Source organism: Cetorhinus maximus, chromosome 22 (genome assembly GCF_964194155.1).
Source record: "Cetorhinus maximus chromosome 22, sCetMax3.hap1.1, whole genome shotgun sequence".
Lineage (NCBI taxonomy): Eukaryota > Metazoa > Chordata > Chondrichthyes > Lamniformes > Cetorhinidae > Cetorhinus > Cetorhinus maximus.
Window position 1 is genome coordinate 40386101 of NC_135900.1, and position 20075 is coordinate 40406175.

Consider the following 20075-nt stretch of genomic DNA (forward strand, 5'->3'; position numbering starts at 1 on the left):
CATGGGATAAGCCAAACAGATTTCACAGGTCTGAATTTTGCCCTTGGCAAGCGCGCACAATTGGTGGGCCCAGGATCGGCCAGGAACCGCTGACTGCGATCAACCCCCGACCGCGATTTCATGCTGGCTGGCCAATTAGCAGCCAGCCAGCATGAAGCGTGCGCTGAAAAGCTCAGCACTGCCGGGATGGGGGCAGGAAAAGGGCAAGGGTGGGAAGAGGACGGGCGATGACGTCACCGCAGGCACGGGTAAGTGCTGCGATAGAGCCCCCTGAGGGCAGGTAGCCGCCTCAGGGAGCTGCTGACCTTCAAATGATTAAATAAAGTTTTAAAAAGCTGCAAAAATAATGTCATGAATCACAATCAAGCCCCTGAAAATATACCTCAAAAATGGTGTCCACAGTTATTCATTTTAATTTTATTTCATAACGGAGATTTCATCCCACCCTTGGATGAGGTTTGATAAGAAATGTAAAGGCCGTCTTGCCAATTCGCCCACCTGCCAACCACAAGAGCCATGAACAATTGGAGACAATTGCGCCGTTAATGGGCTTAACTGCTCTCTTAATTGTCAGTGGGCGCACTTCCGACTTTTGTGCGCGCCTGCCGAGTGAAACATCATACAAGTGCGGGATGACATCAGGACGCTCGCCCAACATCATCTCATGCGATTTTACACCCGATCAGTTCAGGCACATGCCCGCCCGCGAGGCGTAAAATTCAGCCCGTAGAATTATTACTTTTTTTTTAAAAGAAATACATCAAAATTGCTCAATTTTTTTTGTGCAAAAGAAGAAAACTACTGGAAAATACATCAAGTTTCTTCAAACCAACCAAGCATCATCATTGATATAAAAGCAAAAAACTGTGGATGCTGGAAATCCAAAACAAAAATAAAAATACCTGGAAAAACTCAGCAGGTCTGACAGCATCTGCGGAGAGGAACACAGTTAACATTTCAAGTTCGTATGACTCTTCAACAGAACTAAGGAAAAATAGAAAAGAGGTGAAATATAAGCTGGTTTAAGGGGGGGGCGGGGGTGAGACAGGTAGAGCTGGATAGAGGGCCAGCGATAGGTGGAGATAGCCAAAAGATGTCATAGACAAAAGGACAAAAGAGGTGTTGAAGGTGGTGATATTATCTAAGGAATGTGCTAATAGGTGACATTAAGGGTAGAAAGCAGGACGAGCAAGGTACAGATAGCCCTAGCGGGGGTGGGGTGGGGGGAAGGAATCGAAATAGGCTAAAAGATAGAGATAAAACAATGGATGGAAATACATTTAAAAATAATGGAAATAGTGGGAAAAAATAAATCTATATAAATTATTGGAAAAAAGGGGGGTCAGAAAGGGGGTGGGGATGGAGGAGAGAGTTCATGATCTAAAATTGTTGAACTCAATATTCAGTCCGGAAGGCTGTAAAGTGCCTAGTCCGAAGATGAGGTGCTGTTCCTCTAGATTGCGTTGAGCTTCACTGGAACAATGCAGCAGGCCAAGGACGGACATATGGGCATAAGAGCAGGGTGGAATGTTGAAATGGCAAGCGACAGGGAGGTCTGGGTCATGCTTACCGACAGACCGAAGGTGTTCCGCAAAGCGGTCACCCAGTCTGCGTTTGGTCTCTCCAATGTAGAGGAAACCGCACTGGGAGCAGCGAATGCAGTAGACTAAATTGAGGGAAGTGCAAGTGAAATGCTGCTTCACTTGAAAGGAGTGTTAGGGCCCTTGGACGGTGAGGAGAGTGGAAGTAAAGGGGCAGGTGTTGCACCTTCTGCGGTTGCATGGGAAGGTGCCGGGTTGAGGTGTAGGGGGTGATGGAGGAGTGGACCAGGGTGTCCCGGAGAGAACGATCCCTGCGGAATGCCGCCGGTGAGGTGGGGGTGAAGGGAAGATGTGTTTGGTGGTGGCATCATGCTAGAGTTGGCGGAAATGGCGGAGGATGATCCTTTGAATGCGGAGGCTGGTGGGGTGATAAGTGAGGACAAGGGGAACCCTGTCACGGTTCTGGGAGGGAGAGGAAGGTGTGAGGGCGGATGCGCGGGAGATGGGCCGGACACGGTTGAGGGCCCTGTCAACCACCGTGGGTGGAAAACCTCGGTTAAGGAAGAAGGAAGACACGTCAGAGGAACTGGTTTTGAAAATGGCATCATCAGAACAGACGGAGGCAAAGGAACTCAGAGAATGGAATGGAGTCCTTACAGGAAGCGGGGTGTGAGGAGCTGTAGTCGAGGTAGCTGTGGGAGTCAGTAGGCTTGTAATGAATATTGGTGGACAGTCTATCACCAGAAATTGAGACAGAGAGGTCAAGGAAGGGAAGGGAAGTGTCATTGATTTGTATAACTGCATCTGATACCATGGAGATTGGGTCATTGACTCCCAATTAGAAAATTGAACATTTCAGATTTCAGAACTATCTCTGACCCATTTGCCTCAGGTGTGAGGCTTTCAGCTCATAAATCAAACTGCACAATGGAGTGTCCCTACTGTGCAATATTCCATCGTGCAGAAATCGAAATCCAGCATTCTGGGGAGTGAGCAAATGGTTGAAAAGTAACTAGTGTTCAAAAATAATTATTCTACTTCGAAATCTCAGTGAGAGGAAATGAACCTTAAAGTGAATTATTTTCACAATTCTAGACATTTAGCTAAAAAACCTCAAACAATTATAGCTAAAACAACTGGTAGTTGGCAAACATCACTGCCCAAGATTCTGACCCTCCAGGCCTCAGAGCAGTAACTCATGTTAAAGATATACAGTACTTCAAAAAAGTTTTGGTTGCCCTCCAGGACTGAACCCAAATAATCATTGTTCAAGTACAAGCCCAGAGAATGTCAGCAGGTAATAGAATGGATGAAAATGTGTCCACTGTAATCCAGATATTATTTCTTCTCCATGATTAAACTGTTTAGAATGCAAACCACTGAAATACAGCATCATTGAGGCTTGCTAAGAGAAATATTTTTTTTAAGTACCTTCCCCACACTCACAGTACTTGTAGCAAAGCAGTTCAGCAACATTTGTGGAATATCTGACAAACTCCACAGCAAATACCTCCCTGAAACAATGGTAAGATGGTGACCAAATGTATTGTGTGTCATGCCTACTACATTTTCCATCTGTTGAGTTGGGAATACACACTCAAAGCACTGGTGAACACCATCATAGGTAGCCAACTTCATGAAAAACTGACATGACTAGACACATTGGTATAGTTATGACGAAGGTTAATGATATGTCCCATACTCTAAAATTAACCTCTCTCGTTGCTCTACATTGTAACTAAACAAATTCTGCTTAGGATCATAAAACAATTGTATGAGCTCTTTGACAGGTCAGTGGGGTAAAGGGGCACCCAACACAGAATTAAGATATACAGAAAGACCCATGTTGATTTCTCAGTCTCCACTGAAATTTCTGATCACGGTTGTGGCACCGGTTGCGAGTGCAACATTAGCTTAAAATTCTTGATCAAGGCAAGAATGGGGGTGAAAGGGGAAGAATCAGCCGTGGTTCCTGCACCTGATAGCTATAGATTCATTGGCTCCACCAAAAAGTACATGCATGTGGACATTGGGAGAGAATCAAATTCTGATATGGTTCCCAATAACATATTTATATAGTGCCTTTAAACATCCCAAAGCACTTCATAAGAACATTAGAAAACAAAATGTGACAGAGCCACATAAGGAGAAATTAAGTCTGACGACCAAACACTTGGTCATACAGGTAGGTTTAAGGAGTGTCTTAAAGGGGGAAAGTGATCAAGAGAGGTAGAAGGGTGTTGGGAGGGAATACTAGAGCTTAGGGAAAAGGTAATTGGAGGTATGGTCATCAACTGCGGAACAATTAAAATAGGGTCAAGAGCCAGAATTAGATGAGCATAGATATCTCGGCAGGTTGTAGGGCTGGAGCAGATTAGAGATAGGGAAGGGCAAAGCAGGAAAGAGAATTTTTAAACCAAGACATTGCTTGACCAGGAGCCAATATAGGTCAGTAAGCACAGGATGCGTGGACTGGACTGCTGCAAGTTAGGACACAGGTACAGAGTTTTGGATGATCTCAAGTTTATGGTGGGTAGAACGTGGGAGACCAGCAAAGAGCATGTTAGAATAGTCAAGTCTAGAGGTTAACAAAAGCATAAATGAGGGTTTCAACAGCTGATGTGGGGCAAAGTCGGGTGATGCTACAGAGTTGGAAAATGGCAGCCTTAGTGATGACACAAATGTGGTTAGATACTCATTTTGAGGTCAAATAAGACAGAAACATTGCAAACAGTCTAACTTAGTTTCAGACAGTTGGCAGGTTGAAGGATGGAGTCAGTAGATAGGGAGTTTGGAGTTCAAAGCACTGGCAACTAAGATCTTGACACACTGTTTAGACTTACACAGGAAGCATGGCCAATTGAGCAACATACCAGAGGGCCAGCATGCATATTGTTAAGCATGTCTTCAAGATTATCCATCTGCTGAATTGGGACTGCCCTCTCATGCACTGGTGAACAGGTAGATGGCCCTGTAAAGAATCTCTATGATTAGGCACACTGGTACTTCAAGGAGAAAAAGGTTGATGTGCCCACTGCACCAACTTGAACTACCTTGTTGCATTGCAGTGTATGTAGAAAAACTAGTGCCAGTCAAGAAGCAAAAACAAAAAATGCTGGAAAAACTCAGCAGGTCTGACAGCATCTGTAGCGAGAAAGACAGAGTAAATGTTTCGAGTCCATATGACTTCTTCAGAGTGTCAGCCAAGGTTCAGTGCACACTCTAATCTGAGTCACAAGATTGTAGGTTAAGTCTCATTTCAGGAACTTGGGCACAAATTCTAGGCTAACATGCCAGTGTAGTACCAAAGGAACACTGCACTGTCGGGTGCCATCTTTCAGGTGAGACATTAAACCAAGGCAATGTCTGACCTTCAGGTAGGTCTAAAAGATGCCATGGCACTATACTGAAGAGGAACAGAGGAGTTCTCATCAGTGTCCTGATCAATCCTTCAACCAACACCTTAAAACAAAATATCTGATCATTATTACATTGTTGCTTGTGGGATCTTGCTGTGCAGAAACTGGCTGCCACATTTCCTGTGTTACAATAGTAATTACACTTATGTGATTGGCTGCCAAGTACTTTAGGGTGTCTTGATATTGTGAAAGGTACTACGGAAATGCACGTCTTCCTTTCTTTACCAACACTGGTAGAATTGTAGTCCAGTAAGAGTTACTGCCTTTGGAAAGGGGAAGAGAAGAAAGTTACTAAATATTAGGGTGCATGGGTGACAAGTGCATCAATGCTACTGGGACTTTGTTTCATTCTTGTGCCAACAAACAGGATGAATTTGAACGTGTGAACTTGTCTACCTTTGCTTTATAAACTTAGATCACCGGATGAATCAAATAACAATTATTCCAAAAAAATCTGAAATTCCACAAAGGAATGGCTATCAGAGTTTGTTGCCAAACTCTGAGGAAGAGCAAACAACTCTGGAGAATGCAGGAGACCAGAGAAGGACATAAGCAGGCAAGGAGAATGGGCAGATGCAGAATAATAGCCAAATGTGCATTATACAACCAAGAATAAAGAATGAAAATATATTCAAAATGGTACATTTCTCTATTAAGCAGGCAAGCAAAGTTATGAAGTTACACAAATCCTTAGCCAGCAAATATAAACCACCATTTAGAAGACAAATGAGAATTTTAGGGTTTATACAGGCAGATGACATATTAAAACAGCTGGCATATTAAAACAGAGATTCTGTGCGACAATGAAACGTAAGGCTCACCAAAGCTAATTTGAACAGTGGACTGACCAGGAGTTGAGGATTCATTTGCAGGAAAAGAGATGGTAGCCTAGTGGTTTTGGTACTGCAGTAGCAAGTGGCAAGAGAAAATTGAGTTTTTAAAAATTGGGTAATTTGTGGGTTAACATAAGAAAAAAATCCATAAACTCAACAGGTTCATTAATGTCCATCAGGCAAGGAATCTGCTACCACTACTTGATCTGGCCTGCATTTGTCCCTAACCCTACACAGATATCTCGGGCACCTAGGGTTGAGCAATGATTGCAATCTTGCCATGTAGCCCACATCCTAAGGATAGGAAAAAATGCAGCCAAATGCAAATGTGCGATTCTTCTTCGATCAGCGATTGTAGACGGAAGAAAGCTGATGGTATTTTATAGCACAAAAATATGGGTATACAATAGTAGTCCTGGATTAAGGATTTGAATGCAGCAGAACAAACCACAAGCTATTTATTATGTGCACTGGACACTGAAGTGTTCTACATCAAGCCTATCCAACAAAGGCCAACACCTGGCATTAAAAACAACAAAGGGAAAGCATTGCACAGAAATCACTCTCCTAAAACAGGAGGTGGGCGAGGGCAAGAGGGGTAAAAAGGACAGTATAAAACTGTATCTTTCACCTTTTAAAAAAATCCTTGAAGGTAGAACAAAGAGGAGAGAAACTGAACAAAGCTTAAAATTAACATTGGCGGAATGGAAAGCATATGCCTCTTTGACCTACAATAATGGGAGTGTACCTGATTCCAGTGATCGGTGAACACATTCGAATGTCCTGCATGTTTACCTCAAATGTGCGCGCGCATACGCTTGTAAGCGTGTTGTTAACTGTTTCAACAGCTGTGTAAATAGAATGCTTTTCCATTTGTTTCTTTAGTTATGTTGGGGTTTGCATGTATGTTTGTCTTAACAGTTTAGAAGCTCAATGTATCCATGCTGAACCAAACAGATCCAGATCAGGAACAACTTGCACTTATACAGGCAGGTATAGCGAGATAGATAAGAGAAATAGCGATCAAGCAGGAGGTCAGAGAGAAGTGCCCAAAAACTTGGTTGAGATAAAATGGCTTTGAGAAAGCTTTTAAAATAGAAACAGGAGTGGAGAGGTTCAGTGAGGAATTTATGAGCAACTGTTGGTTCTATGACCAATGATAGGGTGAGTGAAAGGCCTGAAAGGGGGCGGTGAATTAGCCTGTGGAGAGATTTGAAGACAAGGGTGAGAATTTTAAATGTATTGCTTAGAAGACAAGCAGTCAGAGGAGGCCAGAGAGGACAGAGGGTTGCAAATGTGTCTTAGTGTGGCTGAGATTGAGTTTTGAGTCATCCAGCTCAATTTTTTTTTTGTGCTAAATTAGCTGATCTCAAGCTGACAAAGTGGAACATTACAATCATAAAGGACACTAAAGTTAAATGTACTAATTAGAGAGAAAAAAATTAAAAACATTAACAAAGTTCTGTGGTTAATCAGATTTGTGGTGGTTGAATCACAGCATCAGTGGTTCCACCACCAATCGAATTAAGGCACACTACTTCCTTTAAGGAAGCAATATCCCTTTAGTTGTTTTATATATATATATATATATATATATATATATATATAGGCCAAACAACAAATGGCAGCATCTGATTTATGCAGTAAAGCTGTTAGAATGGATCCACCAATGGGAGCAATGCCATCACTAGATTTTCAGTCAAATGTAATAGGTGGTAAATAAAGTTTTTAATATCATGTTCATTTGAATTTCAAAATGACATTCAGCAGTATAATTGAAGATTCTGTCTTCCCTAACTCAAATTATGCCTCAGGAGAGCATTTTGGGTTATATAACAGGGTGAAATGCAAGTGGTTACAGGTGGTGGATGAATTTGAGTGTTGCACAGATATTATATTAGCACATTAAAGTGTTTTGACTTAAGTATAATTTTGCCAAAGCAAATCTAAGGAGCATTTTGGATCATGCATTATCGCATAGAAGTGTGATTTTATAACAGTGAAGAAAAAATTTATACACTCTTGATATCTATGCATTTTTAAAAATGTTAAATCGTGGTTAGTTTTTATTTGGATTATTTGCATTTTTTGAATCTCCATTTTGCTAAAGTGTCAATAAAACTTCACCATTTGGAGCTTCCAGCCAGGAAATTACGAAAACACTCTTCTTACATAGAGCGCTAATGAGGCTGAAACGACGATTTGATCAACATAAAAGTCATATATCCACAACAGAGCTACCAAGCGAAATAGCCTGGTCGGTGCTATTGCTTCTATTTCAGATCCAAGAACTACTTTCTATTAGCATATGCAGCAAGCAATGCGAGTCAGTGTTTACAGAAATATCAAATTCTCACTACGAAAGTTGAGATCAGAAGCTGCCAGCAACATAAATCTAGATGTTTCAGATTGCTGGAAGGTGCTATTGCTTCATATTTCAGAACAAGGAGGATCCATCCCCTAAAATGGATCTAGCAACTTAAAATGAGAAAAGATTGGTCATGAAAATGTAAAATGGGATCTTAAGAAATCTCTTATTTATATGCACACACATATTATACTATATACTTCCTCTAGATTTGGATAGCAGGATGTTTAGAAGTAGGTGAGCAAAGAGTCGCAGCATTGTCACATACTTCCCATGTATTCCTTAAAATAGGACTGAACTTAATTAAGTGAATTGTAAAGCAGTGATTGATATATATCTTATGGCCAACGTTTTTTTTAAATATCCAGAATAAAAATAAATTCAGGATAAGTTCACCAAGTAACAATGTTCCCTCTATTTTTTTTCCATCCAAGTATGAAATGATTTTTGTTATGTGAACCAAAATCAAGGTAATGCTCAGATGAGCGGCACCAGTGGAAAACAAAAAAAAGAGTACAAATAACTATTTTTGAAGAGATACCATAGGCATGGAAGGAAGAAAGAACACCACTCCTAGCCATTGGGATGGTAACATACTAGTACACAAATTACAAGAATTACTGAATTCAATTTGAAATTTTTTGGGAAATAATGGCATTTATTCCACCTACAGTTTGTTTGGATTAAAAACCCTATGAATTGTGAAGTAATAAATCAGGTCATTATTTTTAAAATAAACTGTCTCTCACACAATGTATAAATTGGTGATTGGTAATATTTGAAAGAATGCACCATTTATCATGCCCCATGAGATCTGCATTATTTATTAGAGATCTGGGTTAGGAATCTAAAACTTTTCACAAACTCCCTAGAAATGTCATGTTTCAAATGTGTTGAATGTCTTTGGGATCAATCTAACTAATAATTCTACAAAACCAACTGCAGCAGAATGATTAGATCAGTGGTATTAAGTGGCCCAAAAATCCTCTCAACAACTCTTAGTAACTTACCAACTTAACTCCTGCTTACCATTTCCCACCTTCAGCTCGCCACCTCTCCCCCACAGCACCTCCAGCTCTTGGTCCCTCATTCCTTCCCTGACTCTCCGCCTCCCCACCTCCCTTCCACATCCCCGCTCCGACACCAACTCCACCACCCCGCCTCCTCTCCCCCACCACCCCGTCTCCTCTCCCCCACCACCCCGTCTCCTCTCCCCCACCTTCATCTCCCCTCCTGCTTACTGCCTCTCTCCACCGAGTCCTCACTCAGAGGCAAGGGGCAGCAAGAGGGAGGAAGCAGGTGAGGGGGTGAGATGAGCTAAGAGTGGGAAGGTCAGGGAGGTAGGCGACAAGCAGTGAGCGGGTCGCAGGAAAGACAAGTGCTGACACAGCTTTGGCTCCCGAAAACAACACGAGTTAATTTTGGCCCTTAATTCCACCTGATTAATCATGTCAGGCTTGACTCTCCTCCAATAATTTCCTGTCATTGGGAGTCTACCAGTTCTTTCCCCATGGACTAGAGTGGCAAGTAAACTTCATTTAACCATCAGGATGTGCGTGGCTGTAATAATTAAGTGTGCAGCCCTTGATGGACTGTTGTGTGGCCGCACAGCTTAGGGGGAACACTGCCAAGTAACTGTTCTAATTATTTCAACCAACTGCAACAAAAAGAAATGCTGTGAACAGGAGCAACTCACCAATTTTTGCAATTAATGATATAAATGCCAGTACATTTTGAACTGGTTTCTTTAACCCAGGTTAAAAGAACACCTAACCATCGTGGACAAAAATCAACCAATTCTTATGTAGTTTAAATGACCGTGTATTTCATTTGCCTCCTTTAAACCACATTAAATTATTCCGCAAAACCATTTCCACAAGTGCTAAGAGCTCATTCTGATCAGTCAGGAGTTAAAAATGTACAGTCCCACCTCCAAAGTAGATTTCAGTTGAGCTACAAAATGTAATAGGAGACTCATACTGGGACTTAATAATGCTACATTGTTCTCTCCATTTATTTGGCATTAGTAAACACTCAGCATTGGCATCTGGCTTGTAACTTTATACAATCTCGATACAAAATGTCTCAAGACCCTTCTACTTATACACACACTGCTCACATGGCACAGTGCTACAACATATTTGTTATAGATATACATAGATATATATTTGGTATACACATAGATTGGACAAACCAAACTAGCAATAATACTGTGGAGGAGGATTTCCTGGCATGTGCACATGATGGTTTTTTGAACGAATATATTGAGGACCAAACAGAGAGCAGGCTATCCTAGACTGGGTATTGTACAATGAGAAAGGATTAATTAACAATCTTGTTGTGCAAGATCCCTTCCTAAGGGAAGAGCAACCATAAAATGATAGAATTGTTCATTAGGATGGAGAGGGAAGAAGTTGAATACGAAACTAGGGTCCCGAGTCTAAATAAAGGGAATTACGAGGGTATGGGATGCGAGTTGACAATGATGGATTGGGGAACCTTACTGAAAGGGTTGACGGTGGATAGGCAATGGCTAATATTTAAGGAACATATGCATGAATTACAATTATTCATTCCTGTCTGGCGCAAAGCCAGAACAGGAAAGGTGGCTCAACCATGGATTACAAAAGAAATTAGGGATAGTATTAGATCCAAAGAGGAGACATACAAAATTGCCAGAAAAAGCAGCAAGCCTGAGGATTGGGAGCAGTTTAGAATTCAGCAAAAGTGGACAAAAAGATTGATCAAGAAGGGGAAAAGGGAGTATGAGTGTAAACTTGGAGGGAACATAAAAACTGACTGTAAAAGCTTCTATAAATATGTGAAGGGAAAAATATTAGCAAAGACAAATGTAGGTCCCTTACAATCAGAAACTGGGGAAATTATAACGGGGAACAAAGAAATGACAGAAGAATTGAACACATATTTTGGTTCTGTCTTCACAAAAGAGGACACAAATAATTTTCCAGAAATGTTAGGGAACCAAGGGTCTAGTGAGAAGGAGGAATTGAAGAAAATCAGTATTAGTAAAAAAATGGTGCTAGAGAAATTAATGGGGTTAAAGGCTGAACAATCCCCAGGGCCTGATAATCTACATCCCAGTCTACTAAATGAAGTTGCCTTAGAAATATTGGATGCATTGGTGGTCATCTTCCAAAATTCCACAGACTCTGGAGCAGTTCCTACAGATTGGAAGGTGGCAAATGTAACCCCACTATTTAAAAAAGGGAGAGAAAAAAGAATTACAGACCAGTTAGCCTAACGTCAGTAGTGGGGAAAATGCTAGAGTCCATTTTAAAAAGACGTGGTAACAGAACACTTGGAAAGCATTAACAGGATTAGACAAAGTCAGCATGGGTTTATGAAGGGGAAGTCATGCGTAACTTATCCATTGGAGTTTTTTTGAGGATGTAACAAGTAGAATAGAATAGGAAGAGCCAGTGGATGTGTATTTGGATTTCAAGAAGGCTTTTGATAAGGTCACACATAAGAGGCTAGTGGGCAAAAATTAAAGCACATGGGATCGAGAGTAACATATTGGCGTGGATTGAGAATTGGTTGGCAGTCCAGAAACAGAGTGTGGGAATTTTTCCCAGATGGCAGGCGGTGACTAATGGTGTGCTGCATGGGCCCCAGCTATTCATGATATACACAAACGACTTGGATGAGGAAGCCAAATGCAATATTTCTAAGCTTGCTGATGACACAAAACTGGGCAATGTTGCGAGTTGTGAGGAGGATGTAAGGAGGCTTCAGGGTGATTTAGACAAGTTGTGTGCATGGGCAAACACATGGCAGATGCAGTATAACGTGGATAAATATGAAGTTATACACTTTGGTGTGAAAAACAGAAAGACAGAGTATTATTTAAATGATGATATATTGGGAAATGTGGATGTACAAAGGGGTCTTGTCCTTGTACACCAGTGAATGAAAGTAAACAGGCAAGTGCAGCAAGTAATTAGGAAGGCAAATGGTATGTTGTCCTTCATTGCAAGAGGATTTGAGTTCAGAAGTAGGGATGCCTTACTGCAGTTATACAGGGCCTTGGTGAGACCACACCTGGAGTATTGCTTGCAGTTTTGGTCTCCCTACCTAAGAAAGGATATACTTGCCATAGAGGGAGTGCAGCAAAGATTCACTGGGGATGTCAGGGCTGTCATATAAGGAGAAATTGCTTCGACTGGGCCTGTATTCACTAGAATTTAGAAGAATGAGAGGCGATTTGATTGAAACATGTAAATTTCTAACAGGGCTAGACAGACTAGATGCAGGGAGAATGTTTTCCCTGGCTGGGAAGTCTAGAACCAGGGGCCACAGTCTCAAGATACAGGGCAGGCTATTTAGGAAAAATTTCTTCACTCAGAGGGTAGTCAACCTGTGGAATTCTCTACCACAGAAGGCTGTGGAGGCTGGGTCACTGAGTATATTCAAGAAGGATATTGATAATTTTTTGGATATTAAGGGCATCAAGGGGTATGGAGAGAAAGCGGGAATATGGCACTGAGATAGGAGATCAGCCATGACCATACTGAATGACGGAGCAGGCTCAAAGGGCCGAATGGCCTACTCCTGCTCCTAGTTTTATGTTTCTATGTATACAACAAGTTGCATTTCTCTGCACATCAAATACCTGATTCCTGCCTGCATGTTTTTTTTTGGGGGGGGGGGGGGCGGGGCGCGGGGCGTGGCAGGTGAGAAGGCAAGTCATCCTGCATTACTCCAGCAAATCTCTTAATAACCAGTTGAATTATCTCAAAATTGGGCAGTCCTGACACCCAAATTATAAATACAGTTTTATTACTGCCTTGTCAAAAATCGAAGTTCAGTTTCCTACTGCTGCAACTTTACAAGACCAGTGCTTCCAAAAGTTGGAGAAACTTGCTCCAAATAAATTGAACAATAGAGTTTATATTAGACAGAATCCAAGAAATGTTATATGTGGATCCATGAGATTTTTTTCAAGATATGATCCAACTTCTTTCTAAAGTGCATTTCTTTTGCCATCTACATTAAAGAGTTAAAAAGATTACAATATGAATTTTATTTTTGAACCACAAATTTTCCAGAAAACAAAAATACTCAAAGTTCCTACATCAATCTAATGAAACTACCACCTTACTGCTAAATTTGAGTATAAGCCAATCTTGTATATATTTTAGGAAAAGAGTAAGACTCACTTATTTAAAACAAAAAAGTAGAAATCCAGAAACAGCAACACAGGCTGTCTGTCTCTTTCCATAAACTGCTTCAAGAAAATCTCAATCCAAATCATTACTCTGCAGGCAGGATGTTAATTAAATACATTGCACTCACCCCCTTGCTGGGTCCAATGCGATTGCCCTGGGCTGATCCAGGTCTTGCCAAAATAATACTTTCCGCAATGATCCATCTAAATTAGCAACTTCAATCCGATTAGTTTCCGAGTCTGCCCAATACAACTTTTTCCCCAGCCAATCACAAGCCAGTCCATCAGGTGATACAAGGCCTGATATCACTATGTTCTGAGTGTTCCCTGTCTGATTTAGAAAAATCAGTTTGATCGCTTCTTCACTCACGTCAGTCCAGTATACAAGATCCTCTGAGAATATAAAATCCACCGCAGCTGCATCTTCTAAACCAGCAACAACAACGGTGGCATTAGTCTTGCCACCAGCAGCATCCACCAACCTCAAGTCTCGTCGATTTGCAAATAACAACAGTGGTGAACCTATATTCATAAAGGAACAAAAGTTATTGACAACTATCAGTAAAGCATTAGTCACTCACACAAAAGAGGGCATATTACTTGCACAATAACTATGAAACAAATAATAATTAATCCATTTTATAATCTCACACATTCTGTAGTAAATATAAAGTTAACATACACATTGTTTGTGTATGACCTGGAAAAAAAAGACATTGCTATGCTTTTTGCATAGTAAATTATGTCTTGCAAAACTCACAAAATGGAGTCTAGTGATTGGTGTCAGCACTCATCTATATATAGTATGTCAAGTGAAAACCTGAAATTTTTGGCCAAAATAAAGAGTGCTTATAGATTTTCAAATTCTCTCAAAATGTTTGTTCAGGCAGCAGTCTGATCTGTTTACCTTTGTGGTTCTAAACATAATATTCCAAATAATATAAAATATCATGAGGCCTTGGCTTTTGTTCAGAAGCATGCAGGAATGAAAGACAACAATCAGGCTATGCATCTACTTCGGTGATTTTTTTGGAGTCTTTAGCCATTTTAACATGACAAGTCATTGCTCTTGGACAACTGATTGTAACAGCTTGCAAAAAAACAAAAACCCAAATGCAAACCTCAGTTATGTCCCTTTCATCATTGTTGGATCAGATGCATGCAACAGTGTACAAGTTCCTGACATTGCAGTTAATGAAGATCTTTCTTCTATTTCTGCACATAAAGGCCATATTTGATTAATACAACATAATGAGATACAAATTATCCATGTTAAATCATAATTATTAATCTAAACTGTACTTCATACTCCTATTTTTTCCCCAATTGACTCCAGTTGAATTGAAATGGTCTTCTTACTTTCAATGTTTCAACACTGTAAACAACATCTAACAAGGTTAAACATTGTTTACAGTGTAATTGAAAAGAAGCAATGAGAGGCAATATGTAAAATTCAATTTTAACACAAAGCTGAATGTGATATAACTATGATGATTTATGCGTTATCAAAAATGGCTAAAATACATTTCTTGAAAATTTTTATAATGTACAATTTCTAACCAAATGTGCATATAAAAGTATAATTTCTAACCTAATGTTACCAAGCTAACACATTTGAAGACTATATAGCTGTCAGGAAGCAACCAACAATGTGAAATGCAGTAACTGGCATAAATTTCTTAATTTATTCATTACTAAAAATACAAATTTCAGCCTTTACTGATTTCAAGAAGGCAAGTACTGCATTTTTAGTGCAACAGTAGAGTATAGATTATGGCTACAATAAGCAACAATACAATTCCACAGTAAGTGACTTAGGTTACAGTTTCACACTATATAAACAGAACACAACCAACAGAGGCTCGCACTGGATAACTTCAACTAAAAAAGTCATTAAACATTGCTGCAGTGTAACCCACCAGCACAGACTGCCATGTATCTTTACTACAAGCTGCCAATCAAAAATTAAGTTACGTCAACAGTTTGAGACTTTCCATGAATAGCTTCCCTGACTGTAAACATCAACAGCATTCCCTCCCCCCCAATCAATGGTGCACCATTAATTTAAGTAATATGCAAGCTGTATCTGTGAAATGTCAAACATATTGTACATTTTAAATCTTCATCCCAGAATGCTTGGAATCCAAAATAAAAAGCAATAAAACTAGGTCCTTCCACTAGGCTCTCCATTCAATTTAAATAAAAGAACTGCATAATAATTTTTTTTTAAATCACATTTTAATTTTTACACATTTTCCCCAAAACACTTATTTATACAGAGTCAATTTTGAGACCATCAATGACATAATGCATTAACAATTTAAATCAAATTCACATAACTTATAAGCGTAAACAAAACAATATATTTGAGGCCAGAATATGTCTGCAACCAAAACTAGTTACAAACTTGTACAGTATTTCAAATTCAAAACTTAGGATTTCCCCCTAAGGTATTGCATTTAACATGTTTCTGAATTTGACAAAGTTTATATATAATACTTTAAACCTCATCAACCTTTCATCTTTCCATAAGAGCATAAGACATAGGAGCAGAAATTAGGCCATTCAGCCCATCGAGTCTGCTCTGCCATACAATCATGGCTGATAAGTTTCTCAACCCCATTCTCCTGCCTTCTCCCCGTAACCTTTGATCCCCTTACCAATCAAGAACCTATCTATCTCGGTCTTAAATACACTCAATGACCTGGCCTTCACAGCCTTCTGTGGCAATGAATTCCATAGATTCACCACTCTAGCTAAAGAAGTTTCTCCTCATCTCTGTTCTAAAAGGTCTTCCCTTTACTATGAGGCTGTGCCCTCGGGTCCTAGTCTCTCCTACTAATGGAAACATCTTCCCCACGTCCACTCTATCCAGGCCTTTCTGTATTCTGTAAGTTTCAATCAGATCCCCCCTCATCCTTCTAAACTCCATCGAGTATAGACCCAGAGTCCTCAAACGTTCCTCATATGTTAAGCCTTTCATTCCTGGGATCATTCTCGTGAACCTCCTCTGGACCCTCTCCAGGGCCAGCACATCCTTCCTGAGATACGGGGCCCAAAATTGCTCACAATATTCTAAATGTGGTCTGACCAGAGCCATATTCTTTCAATAATGTAGGAAACATTTTAACTCAAAAATACCCATTTCCTTTTCAGTAAACTAAAGTTAATGTAAGTTATTTCATTTTTCAGCTAGATCAATCTGTCAATTCAACTGCAAATTTACCAGCACCCACCTGTCAGGAATCCTCAGAGCTGAAATGTGGAATGCGGGCATATGAAATTTGGAGTTGTACTATTAATAAAGTAATTTGTCTGTGGTATATGAAGTAACCAGATACAAGGCTCCACTCAAATTACCCAGTAAACTATTTGTCATCTTCTGAAAGAAGCCGTTTCTTACTTTTGTCCATAGTCGCTTAAAACCTGCGCTCTACAGTACTACCTGTTGCATTTGCATTCGATTAGAATGAATATACACGTTACTTTAACGAACATAGGTGAGCAAACAACTGTCTTAAATTTGATTCTGTAGCTCCAGGAGAGTGGATGAAAATTTGATTTGGAAAAAAAAACTCCACGTTCTTCACATTTCTCTGACCACAGACTACTTTGAATTGCAAATAAAATCTAAGGCGTTAAAGAGACATTTATTAAGAAAAGTTTTGAAACTAATCAGATATTTCAAACGATTTTCGTGCCCTGGGGTTACTTTTTTTTTTATTTGTCCTTACAAAACGCCTGTTACAAAACAAATTAAAGTAAACCGCTCTTATTAATCAATTGGTATTTCGAGCAGAGAGATCGGAGCACTTCGATCGGTCATGTTTCTTTATTGCTTCGTAAATAATCACAATATGGCAAGCAGATGCTTAACCCACTGCTCTTGATGCAAAAAAGTTCCAGTAGATCCATTCCACCCTTTTGAGCACCCCGCGTTGCTCTGCCAAGCAGTTCCCCCAACACAAACTGGCAGCACTCCTCAGCCAGAGAGAATGCTTTCATTCCATCTCACCGCCGACTCTCTCTCTCTCACACACACACACACACGAGACTATAACAACAGAAAGCGCTGAACGACATTTTATTTGAGTTTGTAACTGAGCCATTTGACTTCCAACATAAATGATAATGTATGCAAACCTGGGGCAAGGAAAGAGACATTAACCAGCACCATCACCCGCCGCCCCCACCACCTCCCACCTCCCTCCTTCCTTCTCCTCCTCTCGCGGGCCCCTCACAGCAACATGCAAGGCCACTCTCACCCTCCTTTTTGCCGAAAGAGGGCCAGCCAATCTTTTCAACTTTTACTCACCCCTTATCAAAGAGCAAACGCTGCACAACAGCAAATTCCTCAGCGCGGTACCCATTTTCCCCCGCTTGTCCTTCAAGGTAGTCGAAGAAAGCTCAGCGTGGCGACACATTGAAACGCATAGTTACAATGTTACCCTGGGCAGCGCTACAAAGTATCTGTCGCCAACCATGGTTCCGCCACCCCGCGCGCGCTCGCTGGCTCGCTCCCTCCCTCACTCTCTCTCTCTCTCTCTATCCCCGCTCACCGTCGGCGCAGGCACACGCCTCCTCTCCCTCCGCCACCAGCACCCTCCTTTTTTTTGCCCTTTTCCTCTTTCCCTCCCTGCGTACTATTTTCTTTATGGCAAGCTCGCTATAATACAGAGCCTTTTCGTTCCAGTGTTTTTCCCCCCTCTCCCGGCTATGTAATATGATCCATGTGTCTTTTCTTTCCCATTCAGCTTCTAATACATCTCCTTAACCAGGGGGTTTGGAGCTCGCCTTCCTGGGATTTCTTTTGCAGCAAAAAGCGGTGCTCTGCCTTAGAACAACATAACCATTTGACCTGGGCTGCGGCGCTACTTTTTTTTTTAATACCAGAGCATCAAGTATCCTTTGTGCATGGCTGCGGCTTCAGGTAGTGTGCGCAGAACATGTGGGAACAGGGGGACGGTGTGGATCGTATCTTATCCCATGCTATTGAAACAGGGATTATTGCAATTAAATCAATGGGGAGGGGGCAGCAGAAACCACATATTTGTAGGGAAATATCGCAGTCAAAAATACGAGGTAAAATGTTTCTGATGAGAAACTGCAGCAAAAAAAAATGTGCATTTAAAGAGTTCCCGATTTTTCATGCTCAAAATAAATAGATCTATGCAAAATTAAGTTCTGACAAAATACTTGTGGTTAGTTTTTCTGCATTCTTTTATTTCCTTAAAGGATTTTAGTGCGATAAGAATTTCAAAAATCTCACTCCACGAATTATGAATTTGGATGTATTTGTTTAATAGAAACGGGAACTCGCCTTCAGTGGTCCTTTAAAAAAACGAACAATTCACAGCACCACACACCTTTTATCTCAGGGATTAAATATGATTGAGGTGATTGTTTAAAGGTATTATTGAGATGAAAGTATTATTGGGGGAGCTGAATTATCACCATTAATAGAGATGGTCGTAAACTATATGGTTCTTTATCCGTGCTGTGTGTTAATTCAGCAGTCCTGGAAAACCAATGTGTTTCGTGCTCAGTTTAAGCAAAAATATTTAGAGAAGCAACCAAAAAAATAAGGATTATGTTTTTGTAAAAGAAACTCTTAAAATCTAAAAGGAATTTCTGAAATAAATAGCAAATCTCCCATGGTGTTCCTCAAGGTGAACTGGAAGAAGTACTGCTTTATATAATTCACAATATATTATAAGGTCACTGATTAGTTGGAACCAAGTTATTTACCAGAAACAATAAGAGAGGCTTATTCAGCCTTGGAGCAAATAAGAGAGCATTTTAAGGTCTGCACAACTGGGAGTGGTAGGTTAGGGTCGAGGAGGTGGATGGTGATGTTTTGGACCCTTAGATAGGATACTGGACTCTGGGAGCATTAGAAAGGATGCGGAAGGCTAGGCAGAAAATACATACCACCCATCCCCCCACCCCCACCTCCAAACCCAGCAAGGTGAGAACCTGGCAGTTCCAACGCTATCTGCATACCACCAGTTGGGAGCAGAGTATCAGATGGTGGGAACATATTGCAGGAGGAGATTTTTAATTAAAGAAAAATAACCTACTTAACCTCCTCTCTCTTTTAGCCCACCCCAACCCCCATGTTTACCATCACCCAGCCCTCTAGTTTATCCTCCCCCTCCCCACTAGGAGTAGAAGTAGGCCACTTGGCCCCTCAAGCCTGCTTTACCATTCAGTAAGATCATAGCTGATCTAATCGTAACCTCAACTACACATTCCCACCTAGCCCAAATAATCTTTCACCCCCTTGCTTATCAAGAATCTATCTACCTCTGCCTTAAACATATTCAAAGACTCTGCTTCCATTGACTTGTCAGGAAGACAGTTCCAAAGACTCATGACCCTAGGAGAGAAAAAATTCTCCTCATTTCTGCCTTAAATGGATGATTCTTTATTTTTAAAGCGACATTTGCCCTCCCTGTTCCCATCCATTTTCCCTGTTTGCCCTCCTGTTTCCCCAATTCGCCCTTCCCATGCCCTCACCCGTTCATCTTCCCCAGTCCCCCGTTTGACATCCCTGTGATCCCTGTTCACCCTCCACATCCCCCATTCGCTCTCCAGTTCCCCTCCATTTGCCCTCCCCTAACCTTTGTCTCGCTCTCTCCCCATCCTCCTTGCCTCTTTGCCCCTCCTTTTCTTTGCCTAACTCCTCTTTCCTTCCCCTCTCTTCTCTGTTCTCTCTAACCTGTA

General features: G+C 40.8%; 1 protein-coding gene across 2 annotated transcripts in view; it reads right to left on the reverse strand.

The window, feature by feature from the left end:
- The window catches only part of lrp6 (low density lipoprotein receptor-related protein 6), a 184091-nt gene extending 166155 nt beyond the window's left edge, over window positions 1-17936 (reverse strand). For both annotated transcript variants that reach the window (XM_078568140.1, XM_078568139.1), the window contains exons 1-2: window positions 17665-17936; window positions 13478-13871 (exon numbers count right to left, since the gene is read on the reverse strand). In XM_078568140.1, coding sequence (XP_078424266.1) covers window positions 13478-13871; window positions 17665-17773 — 503 coding nt within the window. In that variant the 5' untranslated portion in view covers window positions 17774-17936. The remainder of the gene's footprint in view (window positions 1-13477; window positions 13872-17664) is intronic.
- Between the last annotated feature and the right edge of the window lie 2139 nt (window positions 17937-20075).